Raw genomic sequence first — 13295 nt, 5'->3', positions numbered from 1 at the left:
GGGATGCTCAAAGTTCTGTCCTGCTGTCCATGTGCAGTCATTGAGGCAGGCAGGATAGCAGAGTCATGGGTTATTAATGGACAAAACTTTGTGCCCGTCTTCTTCAGATTACTTCTATCATAATCATCTACTGCTTTCCCATCAGTATCAGTTGACCTTATACAACTGAGACAGGCCCTACATTATTTAAGGTTTTAAATTATAGTAATAAGACTTTGAAGTGCACTTCTGGTTCATGGAGCATGACTACCACCAGCTCTGAAGGGCAAAGAGCTCCAGCACAACAGCCATTTTGTGGCACCAGCTGTTTCTGCCTCCTGTCCTAGCCATAACACTGTGAGGACTGCTGGTGGCACCACTGTAGATGGGTCTAAAGTCACTTGGTGTCTTCTGCTGTTCTCTTGTGGGGTTCAGAACATAAACAACTGTTCCACTAGATAAACCAGTTTCATTCACCTTTTTCACTCCATTTCCCTGTGAGCAGATATCACAATCGATTAAAAATGCAGTGCAGTGTCATGTTGAAGGACTTTTTTAATAACTTGGAAGTTAAACCTTGTCCACCTATACATTTTGCCACCAATAATTTCGAGGGAATTCAATTATTTTCAATACTACAGGTTTTCTGTATGTATTCCATACATGTATCACCAGCAACAGTGCAGGGGCCATATTTCTGTTACATCCTTGAACTGAATCTGATTTCTGTAATGAATCTTGTTAGCCTGTCCATCTTGGTAGATAGATGTGTCATCTTCCCTCCTTTTAAATTTTTCTTATATTCCAGCCAAGGAACGTCATCTCTCCTGAAAAGGCATTAAGATTATATAATCTCTTAAGAGCTTTCTAGAGAAAAAATATTCTTAAAAGTGATGAACAGAAGGTGGTACTAATACCCTCTTTCTCTGCATGTCTCCAATAAGCTCTGTAGGGAAAGGTCATAATACAATGATTATGCCAACTGCCAAGAATACAGCACAACAGTCCCTTAGCAAACTGATATTCAGGGTCATAAATTTTTCTTTAAATCCTATATGAATTTCCCTCTGTTTTATAGTGATCTTCACCCTTTCATTGCTATAAACTGTTCGTCTCCCATCCCACCTTATCTGGCATTTAGAAAGATTCATTACAACTACTTTTCCAACCCCATCTTAAATGATCCTAAACATTCTCACGATTTGGGCTGTTGTACATATGGTTGCATTCTACACTTTAATCTGTTTGTTGGGGGTTTTTTTCCAAATAATCTTTTTAAAATGCCTCTCAGAAGTTCAAAGAGCAGTATTTGACATGCTAATCCAAGTCTCATTAGATCATGTAATTAGAAACTGAGAATTTTCTGACTTGAATTTTTGGTGTTATTTAAATAGCACAAACAGATGCTTAGGCATTACCTGCATGCATCTATCTCCCTTTTCCACTCTTTCCCTCACACTGCCCCTCTGTCATGTGCTTGTTTTTTTCATTTCATTTATAAGATGTTCTTCTTTGCATTTGCACAACATACTAGTGGAGTAAAAATCATTTGTTCCAAAGAAGAGCAATTAAGGAAATTTTTGTCAAGTCTATTGAAAAGGTAATTGCTACAAGCTGCCATAGAAATCCTTTTCCTTTACAGCAAGTAACAGTGAAATTTGAAAAGACAGGATAACAGCTGTTGTAAAAGAACTGATAGAATAGGAACAGAAGACTTCTAGTAAAAACATTAAAGACAGTAGATCATGAAAAATCTCATTTGAGACACTACATATTACTGTGTGTTTGGAGCTTCCATTTGCCATAGCTTTTTCATTACCTGGTCTTCTTAACCAACATCTGACTTGGAACTGTCCTAATGAGAGGCTAAAGAGGTCATTCAGTTAGCTGGGGAAAGTCTAGTTGCAAAAAATCCTTCCAAGGCCCCCGACAGTAAACACAAGAGAAAAGTAAAATTATGAGATGCATAAGAAGTGAAAGATGTTTGAGAGTGATGTACAGGCAATAGTAATAAATACTTTGTCTTAGATAAGCAGTGAACTCATACATAACATCATGCTGTCTGAAGTCCTTCATGTGAGTGGTATTTTAGTAGACAGTTGTGCACTACTTATTTGGTCCTGATTGTCTTGTTGATACATGAGGAACATGGTATTGCATTTCCCAGAGAGTTCCACAGAGCACCAAAAAAAAAAAAAAAAAAAGGAAAAGATTCAGCTTTTGGAAGAAGCAACACAAATTGCTGTTGAACCTAGTTTGAAAACTGAAATTTCAGGCAGAATACGAAGAAAATTACCTTTCAGGAGATTAATGACAGTCAGGGCAAACTTATACTACTAAATCATGGAAATAAAAAGGCAAAATGGGGGAGAAAGGGCTCAGAGTCTGAAATGGGAAGAGGGAAAAACCATAGATGACTCAAAAATGTCTTCAGTGAAGCATAGGCTATGAATTCACCACAGTGATTCCTTCATTGCACTTATTTTCTGAATTGTATACAGAAGGATTTTTCCCTTCAAAAAGTGAGCGTAGATGAAGGACAAAAGGAAATACTCGGCCAAGAACAAAAGGCCAAAGGACAACTGGGTTTGGAATCCTTTCTTTTCAGAAGCCCTGAGAAAACCATTCTTCTGAATTTATGTTTGAACTGTCCCAAGTTATGGGACAGCAGAAAGGGCCTTTCCCTGTAGTTTAAAGGAAATTTTCATGTTTGTGTCTATGACCCAGCTATTAAATAATGACAAAATTTACATGGAAATATGATGATGAAATCTAGTCTTACATGTCTGAGATGCCTTTCTTTCCTAGCAGTAACCAATTAGAGTTGGTATAGCTCATGGAACAAGAATGCAGATTTGGATTCTCCTAGTTACATAGAGAAATAAGAAAATAAGCAATAAGCTTGCTACACACTGCTTGTGCGAGCAATAAGCTTGCTCAACACTGGAGCTAGAATTTGGTGTACACTCCTCAGATAAAAAGCATGTCTCTCTTCCAAAGGCCAAATACTGTTTTAGTATTGGTAGTGTTTCCTATTGCAAGTAGAAGAAAGGTATGGCAAATAATTCAAAACTTTCACTTGCATCTAAGAAAGGTTGTTTTTATGGCCTGATCACCAGCTCTGTGATGACCAGTGGATTAAATGAGAACTCTCAGTACTAGGTAAATGACATTTCAAAACCACTTTGGAACAGAGAGGTCATACCAGTCAGATGCAGCTGAAATTTTAATACTGCTCATGTCTTAAATTAGAAACAATCCCAGCTCCATCTTTTAAAGGCAAGATACTTCATGCATTTCAGGCAGCCATTTATCACAGGCAGAGTGTCAGCACTGATTTTGGGTTTTTTTCCTTAGTATTTTTTAAAGAATAAATATTACATTTTTACAACAACACATAACATAGTTTACCCCAACCATAAAATAACATTACCTATTTCATTTAAGACATTGTGGTCCCATTAGAAGGATTGCCTACTGAAATTCTCTGTATGCATTTAAAGAGCCAGGTATGGTTTTCTATTTTTATATGTCTTATGCAACATTCTGTAAAAAAATTTTTTTCTCCTAGATGTTCACCAATCATATAATTTCTGTGATGTAATGACTGCATATTGCAGCTAGAAGAGCCAAAATGGACATGAAGAAATAAAGTGTGAACACCTGAGAGAAGCTGAGAATTATTTTGTGATTTATCTAGTGACCACAGAAATTCCCCAATTAAAATAACGAGGCTGCTGGCAGTTTGGAGCAGTTTCAGAACTGTGTTTTGCTGTTGAATCAGCATTGTGGTAATAACTGAGAAGATCTAAAAGCTATACGGTTCTATTCTTCAGGAAATGTTTATGTTATATTTTTGTAACAATTGGAAATTAGATATCAAAATGCTGAGAGAATTGTGTACAGTTGATGTGCACCATACTTGAGCTGTTTTTCATCAGAACTTAATTAGCTTCTAAAACTAATAGAGAAATGTATCATGTGCCTGGCAGTAGTGTGAACTTGGAAGGACCTTGAGCCAGACTCTTCCTTCGGCCTTTTATGGATTATATATAATGATCGATGTGTCGTGCAAATAGAGCGATGATCCTGTCAGCTTCCACCAGTCTTCAGAAGTTTGAGAACAGCTAAGAAGTACTGCAAGAGATGGACTTGATGACGACACTGAAATTCGTAAAGCAGCAATAAAAAATTCCAGGGGGTCTAGGTATGATCGTTGCTGTTGAACAGAGTCAACCACTGGAGAAAATTGTAGATTAAGTCTCTCATAATGTAGTGAAAAAGAGTTCCTGGAAGCATAGATCTGAGTGCACAGCTGCTTGTACTCCAATCTGTAGAATGGTGTCACAATTTCTAAGGATGTAGGTGTTACCCCTAGGGAACTAAGAAGATGGTAATTGCTGGAAGTCAGAAGATCCCTGAGATTGATTCCAGTCCTTCACACAACCCTTTTCACTACCGGATCTCACAGGACCATAGCACTGGTCTCACAAGAGCATAGCAAACAACTCTGGAATTACAGTACTATACTTCAAGCCAAAGCCATTTGGCCATTTGTACATATGCATTTTTACAGTGAACACATTTTATGTTCAGTGGCTACTAGTAAAAAATTCTAGAACACCATGTTTCATATTTAAGCTTAGTTTTGTTTGAATCAGACTATTCCCTTAGGTAGCTTTATCCAGTAGTATTTCAGGGAAGTAGTCTTAAATTTGAATAATTTTAAAAAAATTGCTGCAGTGAAGTGTTTCACCTTGATGGGGTTTTGAGGTCTTCGTACAAAAAAAGAGTAGAAGGGAGAGACTTTATTTCACTGATTGTTTTGGGTTTTATTCTTTTGCAAGTGTATGTGATACAAAATAGAGAAAACTGAGCACAAAAAGGAAAAGAGTACCAAGAACTTCAAAATGGAGACTAACATAGAAAACATGGAAGGTTAATTGCAGAAGACTAGACAATTGATTCCAAAATTCAACTTCAGTTATTAAAACCTTAACTCTGTTCTGCTAAAATGATATGGGCAGAGAGGTAGATAGAGTAACAGACTTTAGTATCAGTTGATGTCTTTCATGATGATCTTACTTAAGCTTTTCTGTATCATAGCCATAGAACTGCATTTTATGCTACAGCTGAATTACAAAATATTCTGTAGGAAAATTTAAGGGACTGAGCAGAAATACCACAGTTTTGAAATGCCCAGGGATGGAGGAGAATCCATCCGGCCTGTTCAAACTCTATATAGTAAAATATATTGCCAGTTTATCTGTTCAGACATGTTTAAACTTGGGGATAGATTGAGGGAAGAAAAAACAAATAAATTAGTTGTAAAAGTTTAGTGGTAATCCAAAGTAGATAACCAAACCTAATTACACTGCTTTTGTGATCTAATGTTAAATAACACCGTAGGCTTTCCTTTTGGAGCAGTGTATGTGCCGTCTTGGTTTGAGAAATTAGTTTTCTTCCGAACTGAAATTGGTGTTGTGTAGTAGTTTAGTACTACTAACTTTGTAGTTAGTGGTTCTGTTAGTGCGTCGTTCAACACATCTTCCGTTAACTCTTTCAGTTATGTCCAAAAATCTGTAAAGCCATGATGTAACTACGAAGGGAATAATTTTCAGTTATCTTGAGAAAAAGGCCAGTAGCTATCAATTATGTTATCAATTGCTCAGTCATGACAGTAGGACATATCTGGATAGAAGTCTATTATTATATGTAGTATTTTCCTATGGGTAACAAGCCAACATGGAGAAAAAAAGGAGCTTAGCAGTATACATCACCCAGTGCAAACCTGTGTCTGTGGCACTTGTAGTGAATGCTATTTCAATCTCTAAATGGAAACGTCATTCTAAATGCAGGTTTCAGAGTACAGCAGCTTTCCAAAAAATGCAAAACCCACACCAATCATTCTCAGATCATACTTGTACTTGATCATTCTCAGATCATACTAGCCATGTCTGTCTGAATGATTAGTGTGGTTTTATGGTTACCAGCAAAGCAGCACCAACATGACAATGGAAGGATAGGCTAGTTCCTAGCACAACTTTCTCACTAAGAGGATCGTTATCCAGTTTAAAAAGGTAGGGGCAAAGTTTACCCTCTATTATACCTCTATATCTCCACTGAGCATAACAGTTTGCAAAGGGATTTTATTTGGAGCCAGAACAATGCCTGTCACAGTAATCTCCTTTCATATTAACTGCAGGGTCTTTATAACTGACTACTCCAGGGAAATAACCTTTCATGATTATTAGACTCTTGACTAAGTCAACAGGACTGTCAGGCAAAACCCAAAAAAACCCAAAAAAACCCCAAACAATGAACCAAAGAAACAAACAAAAAAACCCCACAAACAAAAAACCCAAACAAACAAACAAAAAGGTAGGCACAAGTTTTAGAAAAAAAAAAAAAAAAAAGTCAAGCGGCAGCTGAAATGCAGAGTAGATTTATTTCATTACCTCACCAACAATGCCAGGTGGCAGAGACACATGGACACAGTCTCCCTTAGGCTTAGCTCATTTTATCGGCCAGCACGAGGGAAGTGCCTGCGGCCTGCCTCGCTGTAACAGAAGGCTTCCTGCACGTCTGTGAGGGTGTGTTATCTCTCCATAGGAATTCCACTTCTCAAAACAGGCACTGGGCGATCCACACTAGGTATAATAAATGGAGTTTTCCCACACTGACATTTTTAACATTCCCAGCTGCAAAGTCACTTTGGTCTAAAATATTCCCTCCTCCTCCCTAGATCTTCCAGTTTTAACCATTTCCTCCCCAAACCATCCATTCTAAGGAGTTCTTGCAACCATGATTTCCACAGCTGAGCCCACAGCAATGGAAAAGTCCTCCTTTCTACCTTTTTTCCCCCAGTTCCCAAGGTGAGATATAGAAATCATGTCCCAGACGTTGTGTCCATTCTGTTATTTGTGCCTCAAACAATATCCTTACTGCTGACAGCTTCCTGTAATAGCTGTGGCATTGTTTTTCTTTGCATTAATCTGTATTCCTCTGCCATATTAATAGTTCATTAATTATCCTTATTTGCTCTACAAGTGAGATAATCTTTGTGTTATGATTTCTATATATATGTGTAGTTCTCCTGTACTCAATCTGATGATACACTATCCCATGGAAAACCCCAAGATAATCAGCTTATGAAATAAAATAACCTTCATTCTCCCCTCTGAGTATTATTTGCATTTTGAATAACAATTAACAGAACTAGTAAGACATTATATGTCTCCAGGCACAAGTTGTCAGGGCAGTTAATATACCTTCTGAAAGAGACATCCACACATGGTTAAACTGTGCTTGGTAAGATCCTTCTTGAGCTCAAAGATCAGTAAGTTACATGTATGTCAGATGTCTTGGGTTTTCTTCCTTCACTTTTGAAACTATTTTTTCCCTACAAAATCACACTTCTCTGAGGTTAAATATCCTCCTGGTGGTTTTACTTTTGCGTACAAAGGAATCTTGCCAGTCTTTGATAAACTGACTCAATAAACATACAAATATAAATGGATCACAAATGGATAATAAAGAGATAGCAGTGAATTATTAACTAATGTTGTGAAAGCCAGACAAGTTTTGGAGTCACAATGCTCATTTTTCCCTGGTTACTGATTTTACACATACAACTTGTATAAATCTTTTAAACAATTAAGAAATACTTTGCGAGAAATTTCATTTAGTACTATTACCAGAAGCTAAGTTGACCTCAGTATAATACCTGTCTCAGCACTTTCCTTACCTTCATTAGTAAATCTACCTCCTGTTCATGACCATGACATATACAGGTGGAGAAGTGTGAACCACCCAACCTTCAGAAAAAGGCTTTAGTCAAAAGTTTAAAAACAGTAAACCTTTTAATGCAGAAATGATTGTTAATGATCAGAAAGGATCCTTACTTGTCTGCTGTGCCGTTGAGTAACCTGGAGTAACAGACCTGAGCAACTCCCTTCACATGGGTTTTAGCTTTAAAGCCAAAATGTTACAGATCTGGAAAAAGTGAAGCTATTAGTTAAGAATGAGGAAATTAATTGTGACAATTTTGTCCTAGAAAAAAAAGGAAAAAAAAAAACAACACATTTTTGCAAAGAAGCAGAAGCAAATATGCTGGTCAGCTACAGATACTTTCAAAAGTGCAAATACCCATTAAGTACTTAGAAACATCTTGAATAAGGAAAATTTTCCTGCATAGAAATAAGAGACAATAATTACTTCTCTGTACAAAAATGACAACATTCTTGCAAGACTAGTTTTTATTGTTTTGCTTCTGTGGCTGTTTTTTGCAGGTGTTGCTGCTTTGGATTCTAACATTTCTGGGAAGATTGGTTTGCGAGCAGTTGTATATTATGTCTCCACTACAGTCATTGCGGTAATACTAGGTACTCTGATTCTGTAACTTTTTAAATCATCAGCATTGCCTAATTACAAATGTACTGCACTGTGACATTACTAATTTTCCAAGACAGGATATGGAGACGAGATGGGGGATCATACCAGGTACAGGTAACCTGACATTACCTATAGTCAGATAAAGAGAGAAGTTAGATCTGCTGTCCACGGCTGGGCTGTGTTCATATCCAATGTGAAGCCACAGGCAATTTCACCATGTATTTCAGATTTCAGCTCAGGGAAGATTAGGAGCTGTCTGCTGAGGTGAAAAGTGACTGGCACTGAGAAAGCCAAACGAATGTCAAAGACCAGCCTTAAATACAAAGTCAACTTCCTCAATAGCAAAACTGACAGCTTGTTCCTGATTCTCAGACTAGAAAATATGTAGTGTGTCACACCTGAAAGAATGACACAAAATACTGGTTCCCTTGTTACCTTGTTTCTTTCCTTAAAGGTTTTTTTCTCCCCTCTGTCACTGCCAGGCTCCAATCCTACATCTCAGAAATTCACATCTCCTCTTATAGGAAGTTCATTCCTGACAAGCAACATTGACATGTTCCATATTTGCTTAAAGAAACATCCTCAGCCAGCCTTCTTAAATAACAAACAAAATAAAGCAATCTTTTTAATATGTCTGGGAAATTTCCATCAATACATAAGAAGGAGTATTTTTAAAGACTAACATTAGTATGTATCTAACCTTGAAATTGTCCCAACTCTGGGTGACGTCTTAAACCAGACTATCTCCCAAGGTCATTGCTATCCTAAGTTGTTCCATAGCATTGTGACATTACTTGTTTCATAATGCAGAGCTTTTATTCATTAGAAAGACTTGTTCCTGCCTGGTTGAAGGATTATCCAAAGGCCTCTTTCTTCCTTCACTGAAATTTGGTAGTTTCATTTTCTTTGGCTTTCTTTGGACTTGTATAAGGAAAAAAAAAAAAAGAGAAAAAATAATATGCATTTGGAGAATAACAATTGTAAAAATGCTTAAAATGAAGTCACTAAAGTAAATGAAAAATTTGTCACTGATTTCAGTATTTACAAGATCAAATCTAGTATTTCTTAACCTACAATTTTTTTATTTCTTTCTTTTTCTGAAGTCCTTCTCTGACATAACTTTATTGCTACCTAATTTTAATAAAATACCCTGTGACTTTGGGGTCACAGGACAGTCCACACTTGTATTCATATCTGAAAGCTAGTAATAAGAAGAGATACGCAAAGGTAAAGTAAAGAGCAATTAAATATATTTGCTCTGCAAAAGTTAGCAGCACGCTACTCTGAAGCCCAGCTAAAGTAATTTACCCTCTTGGTGAGCAGTAGTGATGTAGTACAATGCATACAAAACCAAAGCTAAAGTAGTGTAGTCTAGGGGCACGCCTGCAAGTACCTCCTCTACTAGGGCAGCCCACACATTTAAGGACACTACCTTAGACTTTTTTTTTCTACACATACCAGCAGAAGTACCCAGGGAAAGTGTTTATTTAGTTGAGCTCACAAAGAGTTTGGCTACACAGGATATACTGAGGAAGAATACACCAATGCCTCTGCTTACACTGTGAGCTTCTCCTTCTGCTTCTCCTTCTGCAGGGATTATCCTTGTTGTGACCATTAAACCTGGAGTGACTCAAAGAGCAAGTGAGATTCACAGAGTGGGCAGTACACCAGAAGTCAATACTGTTGATGCCATGCTGGATCTGCTCAGGTGAGATTTTCATTTTTAGTTTCCATATCGCCTTTGCAGAAGTCCCAACACAAATAAAGTTGTGATATGTAATACAATAAAATGCCTTCTGATAACGTTTGGATGAATTAGAGCAGAATAGCTTGTATTTCAACAAATTAGAGATTTAAAAATATACTCAAAGCAGTTTACACAAAGAGTTTAAAAAAACTCTCTGTCCACCATAGACTTTGGCTAATAAACCAGTGACAAAAAATCCCTCCTTCACAGAACTTGACATGCTAGATTTATCTGTTATGGGGAAAAGATCCATAAAGGATTGGTCAATTACTGGTGGATTACTGACTGGCAGCTTCTGTGTCATCCAGCACAGACAACCAGCTGAAATTACAGAGCTGTGGTTCCCCTTGTCAAGGCAGCAAGGGTTCCACAGTCAAGAAGTTTGCTGCTTCACCAGTATCTAAGACAACCTTATAATGTGTCTTTCCCCATTAGCATCATGGACAATGATAGATATTTTAAAGTGGTTAGAAGAAGGAAACCCCTAGAAAAGTCTGCAGAAGACATGTGCAGATTTTCAGAGCTACCATTTTTAAGGAATTTGAAGAAAAATAACACCCCAAAAAAGCTGCATTTTCAAGGGAGGCTACATAGTACCTTCAAAAATATTTCTATTGATGATCTTTTTCTTCTGGTGTATTTAGTCTCTGTTCTGGGTCACTATTCCTGCCCACCATTTTGTTCTCATAGAGTTTTTACTTAATCTGTCATGGAAGAATCAACTGCCACAAATCTAGTAGTTTGGGGATTTGCTATAGATTATAGCTCAACTTCTTGCAAACAAATTTAAGACTGTAAATTAGCAGTTAACATATCTGAAATTCTCTTTTAAATAAATTAGAATTAATTTTCCTACATATTTATATTCAAAAATAATAAAGAATAAAAATAATGGATTTAGGATTCAAATCCAGACAGTCTTGTAAAGATAAAGAAAAACCCCACACTTGTAAAAATTTATTCTGCTTTTGAATAGATTTTGCTTTAAAAACTTGAAAACTAAAGGCAGGAGCTTGTGAAAGATCTGTAGAGGAGATAAAAGCTTCTGCTTCAGTATAAAAAATGCATTTTTCTGCATGGGATTGGATATTTACCAAATAACTAATTAATGCTTTCTTTTTGCAATTGTTCAAATCTGAAATTGGCATTTGGAAAAGGAGTCACACAACCACATTGCACTAAATCTATTTTTTTCAGTGTGTGAAAATGGTCCTTGACACCAGAATAACACAGGAGAATTTACCATTAACAAAGATTTATTTCTGAATTCATAACTACAATAGAGCACACCAAATATCTTATTCTTACAGCACAGCCTTTGCAAGAGGGTTTTTTTTTTCTCTTCTGCCAGTATTTGACATACCCTGTAAAGACAGTGTGTCTTGTACTCCTTATGCAAGTCAAGGAGATAATGTACCAGGGAAAAAAACACTGGGTTTAGTAGCTTACCAATAGAAATGTCAAATACTAAAAATAAGCCCAAAAATTCAATAGATGTAAGGAGAAAAACAGTCACTGGGACTCTTAAATCCTTAATTTCTTTGGAAGAAAGAAATATATCTATATATCTATATTTGCTGATGTAAATATACTTTCTGCTAAAAGAAATGCAATATGATCTGTTCATATGCATCAAATTTTACCATTTTGTTTATAGAAAACAACTTTTCCTTAGTATGCCATAGTATTAAAATGCTTCTATGCTTGTTAACAGGAATATGTTCCCAGAGAACCTTGTTCAGGCCTGTTTCCAACAGGTAAGTTTGAACATTCCTCTTCTGGTGTTTTCAGTGTTAACCACAAATTATTTTCTTCTGTCACAAAAATGTTGTCAGGCGAGACATATTTCTGAGAAGTCCAGGAATACCTTCATCTCTATAAAAAGGTGGGGGGTTTAAGGTGTCTTGGTTCCATTTCCATTATGGTAAACACTCTGCTATCAGCAATTAAGTTGCAGAAAGACACTGTCTAGGAGCTGGATGCAGAAACCAAACAGTGCGTAAGACAAGATTTTTCCTTTTGGGACAACAAGAGTTAGAAGAACCATCTTATGAGGATGTGTTTCCTTGTTCTTAAGGTCTCTCTGTGTCTCATGAAATCTATGTAAGTTAGCCCTCACCCTGAAGTGTCTCACATCTAATGTCAATTGCCAGACCAAAACCTTTGAAGGAAAAGGCTGATAACCAGTAGTCTATTCAAGACATCTTACAGGAAGAATGAGGTTTGCAAGATGGAAGAGGAAACTTCTGTCTATATATTAGACTTACCAGTCAACTTTCCCCAGAAATTGATAACAGCTATGCTGCTAAGCACAACTCACTTTATAAAAATTCTCCATGTAGTTTTTCCTCATCATTACTGGCCACCCAACACTAAGGGGACAAGGCAGGCTCTTTTAGGGACCCTTGATAGAATGATGATGGCATTAAACTGTAGTTACTATTAAAGTCTTATTTTCTTAATGGAATATTATGATTAGTATAGCACAGAATTAAAAATCAGAATAGCACAGGATTTCTCTGAGCAGAATCACTGTAATACAGTTTTATAATAGCACTATTTAACTTATGTTTTCTAATCATATGCACTGGAGCTAGTGCATATTTGGTCAAGTCTTAATACTTGGTTTGCTTTATCAGCTATCATCTAGGCTTGAAAAACATATAAAAGAATACAGATTGGTCACTCAGTCCTCAGAGGAAGCAGACAATGATGGAAGCATCCTTGACTACCAGGTCTCACTGTCCTGCAGCAGTTTTGGTCCAAGTTATTCATTAGGACTTGTGCCTGCTTGATTTTATGGACAGTCTACTTGCTGCTGTTACAGTTCCCTGTTCTGTGACTGTGTCATCAACACCACTTGTTTGGCTGAGTGCCTGGAACATCTAAGATAAATAAGGAGAGGCATAGTTAGCCTAGTGCCAGGAATCTGGAGGCTAGTAATGAGAGGAAAAGTAAGTCTGTTCGGTTGGTCTGCTTGGTGCACAGGACCTTGAAGACCTGGCAATGTGGGGAAAGGGAAATATGTAACCCATTTGACCACAAAGAATGTCTGTTTGCCTAGCATAATGGCATTAGTTATGCTGACCACGTCACCAAGGGCCTGGTTGCATCAGGTGCATCTGCCCTACAGACCTCTCCTGGCATGGCTGTAAGCAATTCTGTCTAGACTGTT

At 37.1% G+C, this 13295-nt stretch overlaps 2 protein-coding genes across 4 annotated transcripts in view; both read left to right on the top strand.

The window, feature by feature from the left end:
• The window catches only part of RCL1 (RNA terminal phosphate cyclase like 1), a 197443-nt gene that overhangs the window by 45458 nt on the left and 138690 nt on the right, over positions 1 to 13295 (top strand). The gene's annotated exons all lie outside the window — the stretch shown is intronic.
• SLC1A1 (solute carrier family 1 member 1) overlaps positions 1 to 13295 on the top strand; it is a 51549-nt gene that overhangs the window by 22076 nt on the left and 16178 nt on the right. For all 3 annotated transcript variants that reach the window (XM_066339979.1, XM_066339981.1, XM_066339980.1), the window contains 3 exons: positions 8271 to 8363; positions 9967 to 10081; positions 11835 to 11877. In XM_066339979.1, coding sequence (XP_066196076.1) covers positions 8271 to 8363; positions 9967 to 10081; positions 11835 to 11877 — 251 coding nt within the window. The remainder of the gene's footprint in view (positions 1 to 8270; positions 8364 to 9966; positions 10082 to 11834; positions 11878 to 13295) is intronic.

The sequence above is a fragment of the Sylvia atricapilla genome, chromosome Z, assembly GCF_009819655.1.
Source record: "Sylvia atricapilla isolate bSylAtr1 chromosome Z, bSylAtr1.pri, whole genome shotgun sequence".
In the NCBI taxonomy this organism is placed as follows: Eukaryota; Metazoa; Chordata; class Aves; order Passeriformes; family Sylviidae; genus Sylvia; species Sylvia atricapilla.
This window is presented reverse-complemented; position numbering and strand designations above follow the sequence as displayed.